Here is a 22,466-nt window from a genome sequence, read left to right as displayed (position 1 = left end):
ACAGCAGACATGAGGTGTGCAGGTCACCTTGCCATGTGGGGTGCACACATCAAGTAACTGCCTGGAACCTGCTGAAACTGACCCACATCAATGGAGAATCCAAAAGAGACAATGGGAAGCTCCAATTACCAGAATGTTCACACCTAGCAAATGACCAGAAAGGAGATTTTCCCACACCTCTCAGCAGGGAAGCCAAGCCAAGGCCCCAAAATGAGAACAAAGGGAAAGGTGCCGGACGGCAGAGTGAAGTGCTCCCTTTGAAGAGACACAGGGCTCTCACCTGGGACTGAGGAAGGGTCAGAGAGAGAGAGAGAGAGTGAATGCACACGAGCAAGCCTGGAATGGAGGCCATAGTGGCTTGGCTGGCTGATGGTACTGTGTTAGCCAGATGGACTAGGTCTTAACTTTTATTGCTCTGTGCTAATCTAAGGACTTCCGATGCCATGTTTCAGTTGAATACCAAACACTACTCTTTGCAGGGCCGGCCTTAGTGAAAATGGTGCCCTGGGCAAACTTGTATTTTGGCGCCCCCCTTCCCCTCCCATCATCACCCCTGGCTCCTACGGCTCCCTGAGCTCCCACCACCACCTCCAGGCCATTATCTATGCTTCATATGGAATGTCCACAGGAAAGCCCATTCAATGTATATCGGCGTCTCCCATGGTCCATTGTGAGTTAAGTGTCCCTAGATGAGCCACTTACTTTGACTAGTTTCAGAGGAACAGCCGTGTTAGTCTGTATTCGCAAAAAGAAAAGGAGTACTTGTGGCACCTTAGAGACTAACCAATTTATTTGAGCATGAGCTTTCGTGAGCTACAGCTCACTTCATCAGATGTTTACCGTGGAAACTGCAGCAGACTTTATATACACACAGAAATCATGAAACAATACCTCCTCCCACCCCACTGTCCTGCTGGTAATAGCTTATCTAAAGTGATCAACAGGTGGGCCATTTCCAGCACAAATCCAGGTTTTCTCACCCTCCACCCCCCCACACAAATTCACTCTCCTGCTGGTGCTAGCCCATCCAAAGTGACAACTCTTTACATAATCAAGTCGGGCTATTTCCTGCATAGATCAAGGTTTTCTCACATCCCCCCCACCCCCATACACACACAAACTCACTCTCCTGCTGGTAATAGCTCATCTAAACTGACCATTCTCCAGGTTTAAATCCAAGTTAAACCAGAACATCTGGGGGGGGGGGGGGGGGGGGGTAGGAAAAAACAAGAGGAAACAGGCTACCTTGCATAATGACTTAGCCACTCCCAGTCTCTATTTAAGCCTAAATTAATAGTATCCAATTTGCAAATGAATTCCAATTCAGCAGTTTCTCGCTGGAGTCTGGATTTGAAGTTTTTTTGTTTTAAGATAGCGACCTTCATGTCTGTGATTGCGTGACCAGAGAGATTGAAGTGTTCTCCGACTGGTTTATGAATGTTATAATTCTTGACATCTGATTTGTGTCCATTTATTCTTTTACGTAGAGACTGTCCAGTTTGACCAATGTACATGGCAGAGGGGCATTGCTGGCACATGATGGCATAGATCACATTGGTGGATGTGCAGGTGAACGAGCCTCTGATAGTGTGGCTGATGTTATTAGGCCCTGTGATGGTGTCCCCTGAATAGATATGTGGGCACAATTGGCAACGGGCTTTGTTGCAAGGATAAGTTCCTGGGTTAGTGGTTCTGTTGTGTGGTATGTGGTTGTTGGTGAGTATTTGCTTCAGGTTGCGGGGCTGTCTGTAGGCAAGGACTGGCCTGTCTCCCAAGACTTGTGAGAGTGTTGGGTCATCCTTTAGGATAGGTTGTAGATCCTTAATAATGCGTTGGAGGGGTTTTAGTTGGGGGCTGAAGGTGACGGCTAGTGGCGTTCTGTTATTTTCTTTGTTAGGCCTGTCCTGTAGTAGGTAACTTCTGGGAACTCTTCTGGCTCTATCAATCTGTTTCTTTACTTCTGCAGGTGGGTATTGTAGTTGTAAGAAAGCTTGACAGAGATCTTGTAGGTGTTTGTCTCTGTCTGAGGGGTTGGAGCAAATGCGGTTGTATCGCAGAGCTTGGCTGTAGACGATGGATCGTGTGGTGTGGTCAGGGTGAAAGCTGGAGGCATGCAGGTAGGAATAGCGGTCAGTAGGTTTACGGTATAGGGTGGTGTTTATGTGGCCATTGTTTATTAGCACTGTAGTGTCCAGGAAGTGGATCTCTTGTGTGGACTGGACCAGGCTGAGGTTGGTGGTGGGATGGAAATTGTTGAATTCCACCATGATTTCAACAATTTCCATCCCACCACCAACCTCAGCCTGGTCCAGTCCACACAAGAGATCCACTTCCTGGACACTACAGTGCTAATAAACAATGGCCACATAAACACCACCCTATACCGTAAACCTACTGACCGCTATTCCTACCTGCATGCCTCCAGCTTTCACCCTGACCACACCACACGATCCATCGTCTACAGCCAAGCTCTGCGATACAACCGCATTTGCTCCAACCCCTCAGACAGAGACAAACACCTACAAGATCTCTGTCAAGCTTTCTTACAACTACAATACCCACCTGCAGAAGTAAAGAAACAGATTGATAGAGCCAGAAGAGTTCCCAGAAGTTACCTACTACAGGACAGGCCTAACAAAGAAAATAACAGAACGCCACTAGCCGTCACCTTCAGCCCCCAACTAAAACCCCTCCAACGCATTATTAAGGATCTACAACCTATCCTAAAGGATGACCCAACACTCTCACAAGTCTTGGGAGACAGGCCAGTCCTTGCCTACAGACAGCCCCGCAACCTGAAGCAAATACTCACCAACAACCACATACCACACAACAGAACCACTAACCCAGGAACTTATCCTTGCAACAAAGCCCGTTGCCAATTGTGCCCACATATCTATTCAGGGGACACCATCACAGGGCCTAATAACATCAGCCACACTATCAGAGGCTCGTTCACCTGCACATCCACCAATGTGATCTATGCCATCATGTGCCAGCAATGCCCCTCTGCCATGTACATTGGTCAAACTGGACAGTCTCTACGTAAAAGAATAAATGGACACAAATCAGATGTCAAGAATTATAACATTCATAAACCAGTCGGAGAACACTTCAATCTCTCTGGTCACGCAATCACAGACATGAAGGTCGCTATCTTAAAACAAAAAAACTTCAAATCCAGACTCCAGCGAGAAACTGCTGAATTGGAATTCATTTGCAAATTGGATACTATTAATTTAGGCTTAAATAGAGACTGGGAGTGGCTAAGTCATTATGCAAGGTAGCCTGTTTCCTCTTGTTTTTTCCTACCCCCCCCCCCCCCCCCAGATGTTCTGGTTTAACTTGGATTTAAACCTGGAGAATGGTCAGTTTAGATGAGCTATTACCAGCAGGAGAGTGAGTTTGTGTGTGTATGGGGGTGGGGGGGATGTGAGAAAACCTTGATCTATGCAGGAAATAGCCCGACTTGATTATGTAAAGAGTTGTCACTTTGGATGGGCTAGCACCAGCAGGAGAGTGAATTTGTGTGGGGGGGTGGAGGGTGAGAAAACCTGGATTTGTGCTGGAAATGGCCCACCTGTTGATCACTTTAGATAAGCTATTACCAGCAGGACAGTGGGGTGGGAGGAGGTATTGTTTCATGATTTCTGTGTGTATATAAAGTCTGCTGCAGTTTCCACGGTAAACATCTGATGAAGTGAGCTGTAGCTCACGAAAGCTCATGCTCAAATAAATTGGTTAGTCTCTAAGGTGCCACAAGTACTCCTTTTCTTTTTACTTTGACTAGTCCCTTTAAGATGTGCTGGCTAACTACCTTGTGGGCGTTACCCCAGGAGCAAACATTTGAAATACAGGTATAGAGCCAATACTCATAACTTCAAATACAAAAATGATACATGCATACAAATAGCATAAACATATTCAGCAAATCATAGCCTTTTCATAGACATCTTACATGCCACGTTTTGTACAAGATTTGCTGCAAATATATAACAGTGGTTGCAACAATGATCGACATGGTCATGTTTTAATCAGATAACGTCACAATGAGTAACTGCTACAACTAGCAAATTCCTAGGCCACTGTGAGCAGAAGGGCAGAAGTAAGGGTGGCATGGAATATGGTGTACTGTCACACTTACTTCTGTGCTGCTGCAGTGGCTTGTGGTGCCTGGCGGTTGGCCTGCACATCAAGGCAGGCTTCACACTGTCACGTGGGGGCTGCATCTTGCCAGAGCCCTCAGCCCTCCTGGCTCACCATGAGCATTTTTACAGGAAGTACCAAGCAGTAATAACAACAATAATAATAATACACGAGAGAAAGAGAGAGAGAGAGAGAGAGACAGAGACAGAGAGAGTGAGTGAGTGAGTGTGTGTCAGTCAATCTGTGTTCGGGGACTGTGAGAGGCAGAGAGTATGGGGGTGTGACAGCTTGTGTGTGTGTGTGTGTGTTAGGGAAGTCAGAGAGACCGTGAGAGCACTGTCACTTTAAGTCCCTGCTCCCTTCCTGCTGGGCCCCCAATTCCCTCACACGTGAAAGTTTTGCTCCTCCTGCCCCAGGCCTGAGACCAAAAGGCTGGGCTGGGGCAGAGCCGGAGCCCTCAGCTGAGGAGTGAGGGAGGGGACAGGGAGAAGCCCGCCGACCCAGCGCAGGGGAGGGACTGGAGAAGAGAGGAGTCTGACCACAGCCAGCCAGGGGAAGCCCAAGCCCCTTGTGGCGCCCCCCTGGCTACGGTGCTCTGGGTGTGGGCCCCGTTTGCCTGGCCCTAAGGCCGGCCCTATCTGTATGGAAAAGGCTGCCTGGTGTCACTGCAAATACTTGAGGAGGTTCATTGATCCCTGAAGAGCGTACAGGTCTCTACCAGGAGTCTCTCTCAGTTGGACTTTCTGGGCAGAGCTCATAACGTGAACAGGAGTGCTGGAGCCCAGGGGCTCAGTCTCGGAGGTGGTGATGCTCCGGGGCCTACCCTGAAGGGAGAGTGGGACCCCTTAGGGGTCTGGCACACTGAAGGAAGGGGTTCCTCCAAGGAACTATTTAACATCTGGGGCACAGCATAATCCCTGCAGATCCATGACAGCAGCTGGGAGAGGGTGGTGGGGTCTATGGGCTCAGTCGAACATTTGTTACATTAGGGATAAAGAGGCAAAAGTCACTGAGTCCCCAATACCACATCGGTCTTTCGAAAGCCACTGAGCTTGGCCTTTCATTTCAAAACACAGCTATGGCTATTCTTTTCTTCAAAAATTAGATACATTCAGATACAAATCAGTACTTTAACGAAGTCCAAAGAGCCAAGTAATGCGAAAAGCATCATCATGGACATGCAAGTCCATGCACGTTCTTATACTCTAACTGGCTAGTTAAACCTCAGGACAGTTCCACAACAGTAATCAGTTCCCAAATCAGCCATCTTGACGGGGATCTTACACTCACCACAGAGGTACTTCAGTATCCGCCCATCAGCTAGCTGCAGAGCTACTGCGCTGGTCTTCGGATTATAGCACAGGCTGATCACATCCCCATCCACAGGCACAGACAAACTAGAAAAAGTTACACCAGAGAGAATGTTACAATGCTACAGTGGATACGCATCCGGTGCACCACACACGCCTCTACGTTGAATGGGGAGGGAAGGGAGAGGCGAGCGGACGCTGTTTCTGGTAGTGCTAGTTGGAGGTGAATGGATAGATAACACGTTAGTCTCCATAACTGCTCTCTGCAGAGGGATGTTAAACGTGCACCAATTCAATTAATACTGTGAAGAAGAGTAAAAGTCCTGGCCCCAGTCCCCCACTGGCTTGGGACACGTGCCTGCCAGCAACACTTCACTGAGATCATGGTGCACTAAAGGACTCACTCTCATCATGAGTCTTGGGATGTACACATGGGCATGTGTAACCCCCCTTCCCAGATGGCCAGAGAGCCTGCAAAGCCCACAGCTCTTGCACAGTCAGGCACAACTCAAACATGGTTCAGACCTGTCTACGTCACAGGACTGCAACATGTGGGGCACTGCCAGGTTTTAGTGGGCCCCCAAAGAAATGGATTTCTACAGCACACGTGGGTGTGTCTGCCCATGCTTCAGCCCAATACCCTTTGAATCTAGGAGCTTTACTAGGAAGAGAACTCAGGCTAACCCCATCAGCAGGCAATGGGCACCACTACAAAACATGGAGCTTTCCCAGCAAGGTACCTGGGGCTCACTGAGAGGCACCTGGAGCATGCTGGGGAGGCAGAGGGGGTTGCAGCTATAATCCTCTCATTGGTCAAAAGGAGTCATTACTAACTTTTATAGTAGCTTGAGTTTTTTTAGATGTTTCGTCCCTACAGGTGCTTAACAATGCACCTGGGCGCTCTCAAATGGAGAATGCAAAGCAGTGGCCATGGTCCCGCGCTTGTGCAAAGCAGCACCTTGTGTCCCCACACGAGGGCATGTAAGGAGACACAGACCTATTACCAACTGGTTCCTTCTTGACTGTGAAGCGGGGCCTCCACAGCTGAGGGGGAGGAAGACAGGAGGTGGAGCACTCGCAGGGACAATACACTGTAAGTTAAGTAAGCTCTCTGGGTATATGTCCCTATGAGTGCTCCCCCATCAGAGACTCCCAAGAAGTAATTCAATGAGAGGTGGGTGCTCAGGAGGCAAGTCTAAGATGGTTTGGAGGTCTGTGACACCAAAGGCAGTATCATCCCTGGAAGGAGGAATAGCAGCATAATGCTTGGTAAAGGTATGGATGGAAGACCAAGTCGCAGCACTACAAATTTCTTATACAGGAATATCCCTCAGTAGAGCTACAGAAGTAGACAGAGCTCTGGTGGAGTGTGCTGTCACGCTGCAGGGGGGTTGCATCCCAGTCTCTCTGTTCAGGCCATGATTTTTAGCAGATGTAACAGGAGGAAGCAGACCCCACTGGGGCTAGAGATTGCTGCATTAGAAGGACCTTGAATCTAGCTCCTCTATCCATCCATGATCTGCCCGTATGTACCTTACCTGTAGACAGGATGTGGGCATCTCCAAGGCAGCATGTCACTATGGGGAAAAGACCTGTGGCAGGTCTGGCGGGGCTTAAACCCCAAGGCCTTTGGCATAACCCAGGAGGTGGCAAGCCAAAGTAAAAGAGGAGAGAAGGGATTAGCTCCCTTCTAATCACTACTATAAAATAAACTAATTAGAACAAAATAACTAAGAAATAGAGAAATTGAAAGACTAATGGAATACTGAGAAAAGGCTGGAAGCTGTAGAATCAGCTGGATGCGCAATCGTGCTGTCTTAAGCTGCAGGCAGTTGAGAAGGAACTGCATGGCGGCTGGTCCTTATATGCCCTTGTCAGGAGGCATGAGGTGCTGCTTTGTGCAAGCATAGGCCCACAGACACCGCTTTGCATTCTCGGGTTGAGCGTGCACAGGTACTCCTATGGTGGAGCACACATAGGTACAGATACTCAGAAAAGCAGCAGATATTCGGATCAAGCAGCCACTGCATTTTACTGCCCCCAAGTGGTATAGTTAATTCGGGTGGCTCAGCTGCCTCCCTGGCATGAGCAGTGGGGACTCTCAAGTCCAGTGGTCCCCATCCTTTCTGTGGGAATAGCACATTCCTATTCCCAGAAGACTGTGGCAGGCGCCAGACACCCCGCTGCTGACATGCCGCCAAGAAGCGGCAGCGGAAAGAAGTGTCCCCGCGGAAATGCCGCCAAGAAATGGCAACTCTTCTCGGTGGCATTTCGGCAGGTGGTTCTCCGCCGGCCTCGCTCGGCAGTGGCATTTCGGTGGCATGGTGTCTTGCGGGCGCACACAACTGCTCCGGCAGGCACCACTGCACCCACGGGCACCACGTTGGGGACCCCTGCTCAAGTCGCTTGGACAGGCCACAGAACCCATTACAAACTACCAGCTGGGTTTCAGAGTAGCAGCCGTGTTAGTCTGTATCTGCAAAAAGAAGAGGAGGACTTGTGGCACCTTAGAGACTAACCAATTTATTTGAGCATAAGCTTTCGTGAGCTACGGCTCACTTCATCGGATGCATTCAGTGGAAAATACAGTGGGGAGATTTATATACACAGAGAACATGAAAAGATGAAGTGAGCTGTAGCTCACGAAAGCTTATGCTCAAATAAACCTAAAGTGCCAAAAGTCCTCCTTCTCTTTTTACCAGCTGGGTGTGGCAGCAATGGAAGATCTCTTGGCTATTCCCAGAGTGGGGTAAAGCTCAGGGCTGAGGGGAGATGCTGAACTGGCATCCCTGAAGAGCCAAGTCCCCTATTTAGCTTCTTGTATCTGTGCCCCGAACGGGTCTGGCCCTGACCCAGTGGGAACTCCCCTGGGAGATGCATGACACCACCTTGTGCCCCATGCTCATTCAACAGCATCTCTGTCGAGACCCCAGTAACGTGCTGGCCTATGGGCAGAAGCCCCACATGGACTCTTGTATTACAGAGCCATTTCCAGCACTCCTGTCGCTGCAGCACACAAGTATCCAATCTGATGTGACACCTTTTGCTAAGAAATCCCCACGATTCAGAAATTCAGCCACAACAAGACAACTGCAGGGAGGAGCCTAACAGCACCCAGAGTTTACAGGATGCACCGGCTCACCAGCAGGAGCCAGCGAGCACACGTACCACAAGCCCATCCCAGGCCCCTAGAGCATAAGGACATAAAGAAGGGCCAGACTGGGTCAGACTAAAGGTCCGTCTAGCCCAGTACCCTGTCGTCCAACGGTGGCCAATGCCAGGTGCCCCAGAGGGAATGAACAGAACAGGCAATCATCAAGTGATCCATCCCATTGCCCATTCCCAGCTTCTGGCAAACAGAGGCTAGGGGCACCATCCCTGCCCATCTTGGCTAATAGCCATTGATGGACCTATCCTGCATGAATTGATCTAGTTCTTTTTTGAACCCTATTATAGTCTTGGCCTTCACAACATCCTCTGGCAAGGACTTCCACAGGTTGACTACGCATTGTGTGAAAAAACATTTCCTTTCGTTTGTTTTAAACCTGTTGCCTAGTAATTTCATTGGGTTTCCCCTAGTTCTTGTGTTATGAGGACTAAATAACACTTCCTTATTTACTTTCTCCACACCAGTCATGATTTTATAGACCTCGATCATATCCCCCCTTAGTCATCTCTTTTCCAAACTGAAAAGTCCCAGTCTTATTAATCTCTCCTCATATGGCAGCCATTTCATACCCCTATTTTTGTTGCCCTTTGCTGAACCTTTTCCAATTCCAATATATCTTTTTTGAGATGGGTCGAACACATCTGCACACAGTATTCAAGATGTGGGCGTACCATGGGTTTATTTCAATGCAATATGATATTTTATATCTTATTATCTATCCCTTTCTTGATGATTCCCAACATTCTGTGAGCTGTTTTAACTGCTGCTGCACATTGAGTGGATGTTTTCAGAGAACTATCCACGACTCCAAGATCTCTTTCTTGAGTGGTAACAGCTAATTTGGACCCCATCATTTTATATGTATAGTTGGGATTATGTTTTCCAATGTGCATTACTTTGCATTTATCAACACTGAATTTCATCTGCCATTTTGTTGCCTAGTCACACAGTTTTGTGAAATCCTTTTGTAGCTCTTCGCAGTCTCCTTGGGATTTAACTATCTTGAGTAGTTTTGTATCATCTGCAAATTTTGCTGCTTCACTGTTACCCCTTTTCCCAGATCATTTATGAATATGTTGAACAGGACTGGTGCCAATAGAGACCACTGGGGGACACCACCATTTACCTCTCTCCATTCTGAAAACTGACCATTTATTCCTACCCTTCGTTTCCTATCTTTTAACCAGTTACCAATCCATGAGAGGACCTTCCCTCTTATCCCGTGACAGCTTAGAGGCCTTTATTCATTTCTAGAATCGCGTGAAAGTTTTCATAAGCAGCACAAGGAGTGTAAAGCTCCTTTCCAGTACCGGAGATGTAGGCACCCTCCCTCTGCCTCAGGACCTCCTGTCAGATGGTGGATGACGGAGTGCGTGGCAAGCTGCCCCTGGCTGACTGCCAAGAAGGTGTCGTCCTGCAGCCAAGTGAAAAGCCGGAACGCTAGTGGGTTCACCTGCTTGCTGCCGCCGCACACCTCAACTCTGTACGATTGAAAGAGAGAGAAATTGAGAGTCAGTGTGCCCGTCACACCCACCATCGCTTCCTGGAGAAGAGGGCGACCCTGGCACTCCGGTCAGCAAGGGGATAGAAAAGGTTACTAAACTGTTCTGTAACTGTTGTTTTTCCAGACGGGTTGCACATGTTCATTCCGCTTCAGGGTTTGGTGCGCCCAGCGTGCGGCATTGGAGATTTTTCCCTTAGCAGTACCTGTTGGAACAATGCACGTGCCCTCTGCCACCTTGTGCTGCTGAGCGATAGTATAAAGGGCAGAGCCACCCCTGACTCCCCATAGCTCCTTCTTACTTGGCAGACAGTGCTATACAGGGTAGGGGGATGGGACATGGAATGGACATGTGCAGCGCATCTCGAACAAGAGTTACAGAACAGGTTATTGCCATTTTTCTTCTCTGAGTGATTGTGCATATCCATTCCACTTCAAGTGATGCACATTTGGTGAATTCAAGTGATGAATTCAGAGGTGGGGTTGGAGTCTGTCTGACCAGGGATTGTACAACTACACCTCCAAACCTGGCATTGTATCTAGAACATTGAGATATGGCATAATGAGATGCTAATATATGTACGGATGACCAAGTTGCAGCTATATAAATGTCCTGTATAGGCACCTGAGTTAGATAAACTTCAGAAGCTGTGTGCTCTCTCATTAAGTGTGCTACCATGCTACTTGGCAGAGTCACACTGGCAATGTGATAGCACAAACAGGAAATCCATGACAAGATTCTCTGAGTTGAGGCTGGAGTACCCTTCAACCTGTCCACGACTGCCATAAACAGCTATGAGAATGATCTAGTTCTGTCCAAGTGAAAAGCTAATGCTCTCCTGACATCCAATATATGGGCACAAAGCTTAGGAAAGAAGGCTGGTAAGTATATTGCCTAATTAGTTTCTCACTTGATGTCACTTTGGTCAGAAACTTAGGATATGGACATAAATATACTCTTAAAAGTATCCTTTTAAAAAATATATACGGTGGGTCAGATACCAGGGCTTGAAATTTTCCTACTCGCCTTGCGGCAGTAATTGCCACCAAAAAAGGCACTTTTGTTGAAAGATGAAGCGACAAACAGGTAGCCAGCGGTTCAAAGGGCAGACTTTGTTAACATCAGATTTAAATCTAAAGGAGCGATACAATCCTCTACTTGGGAATGATAACCAAGCCAGACTCTTCAAGAATCGGAGGGACTTCAGACTAGAAAAAAAGGAGCAATTAGCAATTGGAGGGTAGAAAGCAGAGATAGCTGCTAGGTGAGCTCTGATGGAACTAACAGAAAGACTTTGCTGTTTCAGGAAGAACAGCCCAGAATATGCTGTATAGCAGTGGTCCCCAACCTTTCGGTGGGAATAGCACATTCCTATTCCCAGAGGACTGTGGTGGGTGCCAGACACCCCGCCGCTGCCATGCCGCCGAGAATCGGCAGCGGAAAGAAGCGCCGCTGCCGTAATGCTGCCGAGAAACGGTGACGCTTCTCGGCGGCATTTCGGCAGGTGGTTCTCTGCCGGCCGCGCTCAGCGTCGGCATTTTGGCAGCACAGTATCCTGCGGGCACACACAAATGCTCCAGCGGGTGCCACTGCGCCTGCGGGCGCCTCGTTGGGGACCCCTGCTGTATAGGAACCCAGAGAACCTGGAGAAACCCCTTTTGTTGAGACCACAGGGAGAATCATTTCCACTTTAACAGGTAAATATACCAAGAAGATCGTTTGAAGAGACTTCCTCCTGGGGCGTTACAGCCTGCACGCTCCATGGTTACGATGAAAAGCAATTGGCACGGGACAAAGAAGGTGACCATGGTCCTGTGAAACAGGTCTGCTGCCTCTGGAGGCAATGTCAATGGAGTCCTGACAGAGACTGAGCAGAGCAGAAAACAAATGCTGGCAAGGCCACGCCAGTGCTGGGAGGATCATGCGAGTATAATCCTGCTCGACTTTCAATACCCAGGGGAGGAGTGGAACCGGAGGATACGCATACATGAATTTGGTCTTTCCAGGGCAACAGGAATGCATCTGTCAGAGACACTGGACTGTGACCTGCTCTTGAACAAAACTGCTGAAGCTTTATTGTGATGAGCTGAGTTACAAAGAGGTCTATGTGAGGAAACCCCGGGCTTAAAATAGGAGTCTGACTATATCAGGCTGGAGAGACCACTTGTGATGACTAGCAAAGACCTGCTCAAGTGGTCTGCTGGAATGTTCTGGACAACCGGATGGCAGGAGGCTTTGAGGTGAATCTCTGTGTTCCAAACGCCCAAAGGTGTATCTCCTCTTGGCATAAAAGACATGATATGGCCCCTCCCCATCTGTTCATGTAGACCATCTCTACTAGTTCTTACAGACAACACAGCAAATTCCTTCCCTTGATATGGAGGAGGAAAGCGTGACAAGCAAGATCAGGAATGGGCAAACTATGGCCCAGGGGCTGCATCTGGCCCTTCAGATGTTTTAATCCAGCTCTCAAGCTCCCGCCGGGGAGTGGGGTCCAGGGCTTACCCAGCTCCGGCACTCCAGCCAAGGAGCAGTGTCAAGGGCTTGCCCCACTCTGCATGGTTCCCGCAAGCAGCAGCATGTCCCTCCTTCAGCTCCTATGAGTACAGGGCAGCCAGAGGGCTCCGCACGCTACCCCTGCCCCAAGCGCCACCCCCACAGCTCCCATTGGCCAGGAAGCACAGCCAATGGGAGCTGCAGGGGCAGTGCTTGCAGATGGGGCAGTGCGCAGAGCCACCTGGCCACGTCTCCATGTAGGAGCCGGAGGATGGACATGCCCCTGCTTCTGGGAGCTGCTTGAGGTAAGTGCCACCCAGAGCCTGCACCCCTGATCCCCACTATGCCCCAACCACCTGCCCCAGCCCTGATCCCCCTCCTGCCCTCTGAACCCCTCAGTCCCAGCCAGGAGCACCCTCCTGCATCCCCACCCCCCATGCCCAGTCCTACCCCAGAGCCCACCCCCGCAGCTAGAGTCCTCACCCCCTCCCACACTCCAACCCCCAATTTCATGAGCATTCATGGCCCACCATACAATTTCCATACCCAGATGTGGCCCGCAGGCCAAAAAGTTTGCCCACCCCTGAGCTAGATGAATGGTTCTCAACTCCCTCATGTTTATGTGGAGAGCTAAATCTTGGCCATACCAGGGACCGTTAGTCTATAGATTCCCCAGGTGCGCTCCCCAACCTAGGGCAGAAGCGTCTGTAACCAGAGTCAGTATGGGTTGTGGGAGAACGAAGGGAACTCCCACACATACGTTAGCTGGGTCCAGCCACGAGTCCAAAGAGGCTAAGACTGTTGTGGGCACTCGGACCAACGTGTCCAGTCACATATTGGGGAGTACACTGAGCTCAGTCAGCTCTGCAACTTCCTTAGATGAAGACTGGCATGCTGAACCCCATACGTACATGAGGCCATGTGCCACAGAAGTCTAAGGCAGTTGCTTACAGCCATGGTTGGATGGGCCTTTACGTTTAATGTGATGGTTGACAGTCTGGACTCTGGTTTATAGGAAGAAAGCCCCAGCTACCATAGGATCCAAGACCACACCTATAAACTCTATTCTTTGAGCGGGGAGAAGACTGACTTTTCCTCATTGATCAACAGTCTCCCCCGAATTCTACCTGGTTCTTGGACTGATCTCTCACCAACCCGTGGTACAGGTATGGAAAAAAGCAGAACTCCTGTTTTCCTTAGGAATGCAGACCACCGTGCATTTTGTGAACACTCCCAGGGCGGTGGATCGGCCAACAGTCAGGAATGTAAACTGACCATAAATCTGAGCAATCTCCTGTGGCTTTGATGGATGGACACACGGAAATGTGAATCCCTCAAGTCAAGGGCAGCATACTAGTCACTGGGATCCAAGGAGAGGATAATGGATGCTAGGGTGACCATGCAAAATTCCTTTTGTATTCGTTCAGCTCTCTCAGATGGGTCTGAGCGCTCCTTTTGCCTTTGAAATTAGGAAGGGGAGAGGGATAGCTCAGTGGTTTGAGCATTAGGCTTGCTAAACCCAGGGTTGTGAGTTCAATCCTTGAGGGGGCCATTTACGGATCTGGGGCAAAAATTGGGAATTGGTCCTGCTTTGAGCAGGAGGTTGGACTAGATGACCTCCTGAGGTCTCTTCCAACCCTGATATTCTGTGATTCTATGAAACAGCATGAATAAAATCCTTTCCCTCTGTGGAGAGGAGGGATCTTCTGTATGGTTCCTAACAGGAGGAGAAACTGAACTTCCCAAAGGAGGACCTCCTGTGAGAGTGGCCTCTGTAAAGGGATGGATGAAGGGGATTGGGGGCAGGGAACAGAAATACATTGAAGGGTATTCCACAGTGTTTAGGACCTTCCAATCTGTGTTAGTATGGGTCCAGTCGCTTAAAAGTTCAAATAACCTATTGGAAAAAACAGGAACAGGAGAAGCTGGTGTAAGGCAAACTGATAAGCTGTCTTCAACAAAAGAATCAGACTGCTTTGCATTTCCAGGCTGTCTGGACAAGCTCACTGCGGATGAGAAATGAGGAGGTGGTAGTCTCCTCCTACGACTCTTCCTTTTCCTCCTAGTCTGGACAGGTTGTGACGGTGTAAAGGGCTGGTAACAGTGGAATGACTGATGGCAGAATTGCTTTTTAGAAAGTGGAGTATAAACCCCACAAACTTCAGCGTAGCCTTGAAGTCCTTGCAACTGTGAAGCTTATCAGTCTGATGGGAAAATAGGGTCAGTCCCTCAATGGGGAGATACCCAATAGTCTGTTGGACCTCCAGAGGAAGACCTGATGACTGAAGCCATGAACACTTACACACTGTGACAGCAGAGGCCCATGGCCCCGGCCGCAGTCTGTCCCATGCAAAGCAGCCTGGAAAAAGATCCAAGCAAACCATTTTCTCTTGTCCACTACTGCCAGAAACTCTTGTCTGGCATCTCAAGTAACTTGTCTACAAACTTGAGAACATTGCCCCAGTGGAAGAAATCTTATCTCCCCAGCAAGGCTTGCTGGTTTGAAATATGAAGCTGCAGTCTAGCAACAGAATAAATTTTTCTAGTGAAAAGAGCGTGTTTCTTTGCCTCTCTCGACTTTGGGGTACAAACAGGTTGCCCGATGCGCTCTCGATCACAGCTGAGACCAGCAAAAACCCTAAGGGGGCGTGGGAGTTGTACAAACGCTCAAATCCCTATGAGGGGACATGATACATGATATCTCTCCTTAGTCCTTTGTGCCATCAGTCTTAGAAAAGGCAGTGTTTGCCACAAGACTTCTGTGGACTCCAGAATAGCCTCATTAATGAGGAGAGCTCCTCAAAAGGGCACTATTGAACCCAAAATATCCACCAATCAATGTGAGCTCTCCTAAACTACCTCCACTTGTATGTCCAGAGAGGAAGCCACCTTCTTCAGCAGGTCCTAACATGCCCTGTAACCATCCTGAAGAGGTGAGGACACACTGGACACCACCAGGGAGGAGGAGGAACAAAGAGTAAGTTGAGGTGGAACCTTCCTTAATTCCTCTGACAGAGATCCTGCTGGGACAGTTTGCTCCTGCTCGGCACCCAACCCCGTACCGAGGGTGACCTCTCATGCCATCTCACACAGACTATTCTGGTGGTCTACTTGGGGATCTCGAGGGAGAATCTGGTGGTGGGAGGAAACCCTCAGAGGTTCCAGTATGGCAGCTAGTAGGGCATTAGACTCCAACCTCTTCCAGACCAAGGATCCACGTCCCTCAACCAACGTGGAATCTCTGCTGTATACCAAGGGCGAAAAAGCCTGGATGGAAAGTGATGTCACCTCTCTCTAGATCGAGACACATATGAGCCAATCTCTGGTTCTGAAAATGAGCCCAAGTCACCTGACCAGGAGGACACAGTACTTCTTGGTGCCAAGGACCGCCATCAAGACTCAGGAGATGACGATACCAAGGAAAGCATCCTAGGCTTGCCTCTTGATGCACCAGATAAGGAGGTGCAAGACTGTCCGTTACCAGCACAGAGAGATTCCCTGTTGCTTCTGTCCTTGTGTCAAAGGGTTCAGTACCGCAGAGTGGGATGGTATTCCAGCAGCAGTTGGTTTCAGAGGCACAGGGTTTGATGCTGGAGTTGAAAACCCTGCTTGAGGTGCTATTGGCACCAACAAGTACTTCCTCTCCAAGGACACCCTCCCCTGTATCCTGGTTGAAGGAGCTGGGAACCTCAATCTCTTGCAAGATGAGTCCTTCAAAGCACCATACCAGTGGTTTTTTCCCTCGGTACTGGTAGAGTATTATCAAGACCCTACAATGTCTGGAGGAGTGCTCCTAACTGAAGTAGCCCTGAGCGAGCAGGCTCCGAACACGGACGCAGAGCTGCCACCACAAACTGTGGGGGGGGGCGGGCGGAGGGTGAAGAAACCTGGATTTGTGCTGGAGATGGCCCAACTTGATGATCACTTTAGATAAGCTATTACCAGCAGGACAGTGGGGTGGGAGGAGGTATTGTTTCATGGTCTCTGTGTGTATATAATGTCTTCTGCAGTTTCCACGGTATGCATCCGATGAAGTGAGCTGTAGCTCACGAAAGCTCATGCTCAAATAAATTGGTTAGTCTCTAAAGTGCCACAAGTACTCCTTTTCTTTTTGCTATGTGAAAGTATGTGTCCTTCAAGGCGAGTGCAGCATACCAGTCTCCTGGATCCAAGGAAGGGATGATGGAGGCCAAAGAGACCATGCGGAACTTGAGCTTCTTCACAAATTTGTTGAGTTCTCGCAGGTCTAGTATGGGCCTGAGCCCACCCTTGGCTTTTGGTATTAGGAAATACCGAGAATAGAAACCCCTGACCTTCTGCTCCTGAGGAACCTCTTCCACTACTCCTAGCGAAAGGAGTGAGTGCACCTCCTATGAAAGGAGTTGCTCGTGAAAGGGGTGTGACGTTGCATCCCATATGATTTTATGAAAAAATGCTAATGAGCATGAATATAACGTAACTGGAATATGCCTCACACAAAAGGTCTCTTGTAAGGTATCGTTACAAAGCTTATAATCTACTGAGTGTGGTCATCCTATTTGTATAAATGTATCATTCTTGTATCTGAAACTAGAAATATGAAATATAACTCTGAGGTCCTATTGTAATTATGCAAAGTGTGGGCCATTAATGGCGTTTTGGAATGTTGATGGCTCCAATCAACTAGGACAATTGGTTGTAAATGGCTCTGTTTACTTGCAAAAAGAAAAGGAGTATTTGTGGCACCTTAGAGACTAACCAATTTATTTGACCATAAGCTTTCATGGTATTTTTTCATGCTTTATGTGTATAAAAAGATCTTCTACACTTTCCACAGTATGCATTCGATGAAGTGAGCTGTAGCTCACAAAAGCTTATGCTCAAATAAATTGGTTAGTCTCTAAGGTGCCACAAGTCCTCCTTTTCTTTTTGCGAATACAGACTAACACAGCTGTTACTCTGAAACCTGTTTACTTGCAAGCCTTCTTGTGAGTCAGGCCAGGAAGTAAGAATGTTTGTGATCCCTCAGGACATGTGACAATGTCACCTTGTACTGGAATCCATCTTAAACCTGGTGCTTTTCCATTTAGAAAGAATTGTGGGGACCCAGAGAGACAAAAGATTCCTGACTTATGCCAAAGCTGTATAAGGGGGTGGAAAAGAACAAAGGAGGTTCCATTGATGAGAAATCCCCTAGTTACCACCTGAGCTGGAATTAACAAGAACTATATCATGGAAAGAATTGGGCCCAGACTAGGAAGGAGTCCAGTCTGTGAAAGCTTATTAGAACATCTCTGCGGGTGAGATTTTATCTGTAATCACTTTCTTAATGTATTAGGCTTAGACTTGCATGTTTGGTTTTATTTTGCATGGTAATTTACATTGTTCTGTCTGTTATTACTTGAAACCATTTAAATCCTACTTTTTATACTTAATAAAATCACTTTTGTTATTAATTAACCCAGTGTAAGTAATTAATACCTGGGGGAGCAAACAGCTGTATATATCTCTCTATCAGTGTTATAGAGAGCAGACAATTTATGAGTTTATCCTATATAAGCTTTATACAGAGTAAAACGGATTTATTTGGGGTTTGGATCCCACTGGGAGCTGGGTGTCAGGATGCTAGAGACAGGAGCACTTCTTAAGCTGATTTCAGTTAAGTCTGCAGCTTTGGGGGCATGGTTCAGACCCTGGATCTGTGTTGGAGCAGACTGGCAAGTCTGGCTCGACAAGGCAGGGTTCTGGAGGCCCAAACTGGCAGAGAAAATGGGCTCAGAGGTAGTCTCAGCACATCAGGTGACAGTGCCAAGGGGGTCTCTGTGACTGAACCTGTCACAAGGGGTCCCTGAAGAGGGACAAGGAAGTGGGGTTGAAGGGCACAGAATTGGATGGGTTATCCCCTCTCTACCGTGAAGAGCACCCATCGGTCCAAAGTGCTACGGGACCATGCATGGTAGAAAGGGGACAGTTGGGAGGAAAAGGTAAGGTGGGGTAGATCCAGTTTTTGATCTGGTGTGCAGTCCTTGACCGCACCTTCAAAAGGCCGGTATGGGGCCTGAAGGTGGTTTGGGTTGGCCAGAGTCCTGGCCTGAGGATGGGTGTGGCCTTTTCCTGCCACTCCTATTCCTCCTCCAGGAGCTGTCCTGTTGGTAGAACCGTGGAGGCGGCTGAGGCCTGAAAGGCTTCCGCTGCGTGGCGGGAGTGTGTAGGCCCAAGGATTTGAGGGTGGCTCTAGAGTCTTTTAGGCTATGTAGCCTTTTATCTGTCTTCTCTGAAAACAGAGTCAGACCCTCGAAGGGGAGGTCCTGTATGGTCTGCTGGACCTTGTACGGGTGACCAGAGACCTGGAGCCAGGAACCCATTCTCATGGTCACCCCTGTAGCCATGACTCTTGTGGTGGCATCAGCAGTATCCAGCACCGCCTGGAGGGAAGCTCGGGAGATTAGCTTGCCTGCCTCAACCAAGGCCAAAAACTCAGCACAGGAGTCTAGGAGTAGCTCACAAAGTTTGCCATTGCAGTAGTGGTATTAAAAGAGTACCAGATGACAACGACCTGTTGGCTGGAAATATGGAGTTGCAATCCACCTGTAGAATAGACCTTCCTCCTGAAAAGGTTAAGTGTTTTAGCCTGCCTGTTTTGAGGGGAGGGCCCTTGAAAACCTTGCCGCTCAGGATGATTAGCAGCATGCACAACTAGCTAATCAGGTTGCGGGTGGGAATAAGGATGTTCATAACCCTTAGAAGGCACAAAGGATCACCTTTCATTGCGCTTGGCAGCGGGTGGCAATGAGGCTGGGGTCTGCCACAGGGTTTTGTTGATGTCCGTGATAATTTTTATGAGCAGTAAGGCAATACGGGAAGGTCCAGAGTCCTTGACTACCTCCACTGCCTTGATGCCCAGACCCCGGGCAACGCGGCACAGCAACTGCTGCAACACCCAACTGTCCTCGAGTGCCGGGGTGACGGCGGTACCAGCCAGCGCCTTGTTCGGCGACGAAGAGGAGGAAGCTCCAAGTAACGGCAGCTGCTCCCTGCCATCAGCACCCAAGGGATCCTGTGACTCTCGGGGGTCCTGTGCAGGAACAGACATGGACGGTGCCGTGTTTGGTACTGGGGCGGTGGGCACCAGCCTCCGTGGCGGCGCGGTCAGTGCCAGAGCCGCTGTTGGAGCCACTGGGGCCACTATCAACGCCGGTGCAGATGTCGGAGCTGGAGCCGAAGCCAGCGCGAGCGACGGTGCCGCAGCCGAGGGTGTCGATGTCGGTGGTTCAGTGGCTGGTTGCTCAGCCGGTGGGATACAGGTGGCCAAAGCCAACAAAGTCACTGCCGAGCAGGACTCTTGGCTCCTTCCCTGGCTCTCGTGAAAAGCCCATGGAGTCCAGAAGGGCCACTGCGCGGGGTTCTGCCACTGCGCTGGGCAAGCACGTCTCTCCTGCCGTGACCTGGACCTCCTGCCCTTATCAGAGAGGTAGGAGTCTGACTCCAACTCTGAGGTCTCCGAACACGAAGACCATGGAGGAGCCGAGCTTTGGGGCACCGAGCATCGGGAGCGCAGGGACCAACTGAGTTCTCTCTCCAGAGGTGTTGGTGCCAGGGGGTGCCATGGAGAAGGGGCGTGCCGGGACATCACCGCCGGCTTCCCTCTTGATTCTACCTGGGGTCACAGTGCTGCAGGCGGGGCCGGAGCCAGCTCTGTACTAGGGGGCCAGAACCGAGCAGTGAGACACAGCAAGTCTTGAGCCACCTCAAAAGCCTCCAGTGTCGAGGGGAGTGGCAGTTGCTGGCCAGTAGGGTCCAGCAATTGTGGCGGGCCCAGACTTAACTGCCTCACCTGGGCAGGAGTTGACGTGGCTCTGCCCAGGGACCTGGTTCTGTGGCCCGAATGGGGTCTCACAGCCGTTGGCTGTTGGGGGAGAACACCCCCTTTCCAGCTCTTCCTCTTCTGAGGCACCGGCAACTGAGACTGGTGCCTAGCTGATTGGCCGTGGGAGGAGCCATGCCAGTGCCGAGGGTCTCGGGAGGAGTCCTTTTTCGGCACCGGTTCCTGGGATGATGGAGCCAGGGAATTCTGCACCAATAAGGGTGTGCTGAGTGCGGGACCCCGGGGGGGAATAAAGGCACTTGCAAAGCAAAGGCTATGGGACGTTCCTGTGACAGGTTTGGTCACAGAGACCCCCTTGGGACTGTCACCTGACATGCTGAAATTATCTCTGAGCCCGTTTTCCCTGCCAGCTTGGGACTCCGGAACCCTGCCTTGTTGAGCCAGACATGCTAGCCTGCTGCAACACAGACCCAGGTCTGGTCCACACCCCCAAAGCTCCAGACTTTAATTAAAAACTGCTCAGCAGGTCACCTATCTCCAGCATCCAGACACTCAGCTCCCAATGGGATCCAAACCTCAAATAAATCTGTTTTACTCTGTATAAAGCATATACAGGGTAAACTCAAACTGTCCACCCTCTATAACACTGATAGAGAGATATGCACAGCTGTTTGCTCCCCCAGGTATTAATCACTTACTCACTTTGGGTTAATTAATAAGCAAAAGTGATTTTATTAAGTATAAAAAGTAGGATTTAAGTGGTTCCAAGTAATAACAGACAGAACAAAGTAAGTTACTAAGCAAAATAAAAGAAAACACGCAAGTCTAAGCCTAATACATTAAAAAACTGATTACAGGTAAATCTCACCCTCACAGATGTTCCAATAAGCTTGTTTCACAGATTAGACTCCTTTCTAGTCTGGGCCCAATCCTTTCCCCAGTACAATCCTTGTTAGTTCCAGCTCAGGTGGTAACGAGGGGATTTCTCATGACTGCAGCCCACTTTGTTCTGCTCCACCCCTTTTTATAGCTTTGGCCCAAGGCGGGAATCTTATGTCTCTCTGGGTTCCCATCCCTCCTTCTAAATGGAAAAGCACCAGATTTAAGATGGATTCCAGTAGCAGGTGACATGGTCACATGTCCTGTGAGACCTCAGCCTCCATTCTCCCAGGGCTGGCCGGCACCTACCCGGAAGGCTTGCAAGTAAACAGAGCCGCGTACAGGTGACTGATTCTGGAGCACCCTTAATGGCTTCCACTTAAAAGGTTTACCTCAGTGATACAAGTTTCTCTCTTATTCTCCTGCCTCCAGTCCTAGAAATGATACATGCAAACAGATGGAATGAACACACTCAGTAGATCCTAAGCTTTGCAATGACACCTTACAAGAGATCTTCTCAATAAAGTATATCCCAGTCACCTCATATTCACACTTATGAACAGATTTCCATAAAACATACGGAGTGCAACGTCACAGTTCCAGCTAACCGTAACGGGCAGTAAGAAGGAACTGAGGGGGGGGGTGGGTCGGCAGGGCTCTATATTGAGCGCCACGAAGGCGCGACTCCTGGGGGTGCCCAGGCTGACCCGATGGAGACTGCTATGGGAAAAGTCTTCTGGCTATCCTGCACATGTGCGCGCATACACCTGATTGGAATGGACATGAACAAGCACTCAAAGAAGCAGCTAACATGTGCAGACTACCTACCATGGACAGTAAGAAGGAAATGAGAGGGATCAGGTCCACCTCTTATATCACTGCACAGCAGCACGAGGCAGCAGAGGACACATGCATCACCTCAGTGGGTACTGCTAAAGGACAAATCTCTTGACGCTGGTGTCCTGAGTGCACGCACACCTGAAGCGGAATGGACACATGCAGGCAATCAGAGTAAAGGGTGTAGTCACACTCCAGGACGACTGATCTGTAGCACACACTTTTAGCCCAAGGTGGTGCATCTGGCACCCCATGCCATGTGCCTAGGGAGCCATCTGCCTCCCCAAAGTGGGACTCACCTGCCTGGTCAGCTGGGCTTGGTG

At 49.4% G+C, this 22,466-nt stretch overlaps 1 protein-coding gene across 9 annotated transcripts in view; it reads right to left on the bottom strand.

Moving 5' to 3' along the window:
- Positions 1 to 22,466, bottom strand: part of ELP1 (elongator acetyltransferase complex subunit 1) — a 116,654-nt gene that overhangs the window by 61,853 nt on the left and 32,335 nt on the right. For all 9 annotated transcript variants that reach the window (XR_012159185.1, XR_012159184.1, XM_073346016.1 and 6 more), the window contains exons 14-15: positions 9,936 to 10,106; positions 5,437 to 5,543 (exon numbers count right to left, since the gene is read on the bottom strand). Coding sequence is in view for 7 of the 9 variants with exons in the window: in XM_073346016.1 (XP_073202117.1) it covers positions 5,437 to 5,543; positions 9,936 to 10,106 (278 nt within the window). In the remaining 2 variants the exon portion in view is untranslated. The remainder of the gene's footprint in view (positions 1 to 5,436; positions 5,544 to 9,935; positions 10,107 to 22,466) is intronic.

Source organism: Lepidochelys kempii, chromosome 5, assembly GCF_965140265.1.
Source record: "Lepidochelys kempii isolate rLepKem1 chromosome 5, rLepKem1.hap2, whole genome shotgun sequence".
Classification (NCBI taxonomy): Eukaryota; Metazoa; Chordata; order Testudines; family Cheloniidae; genus Lepidochelys; species Lepidochelys kempii.
The sequence above is the reverse complement of the archived record's forward strand: the minus strand, read 5'-3'. Positions and strand labels throughout refer to the sequence as shown.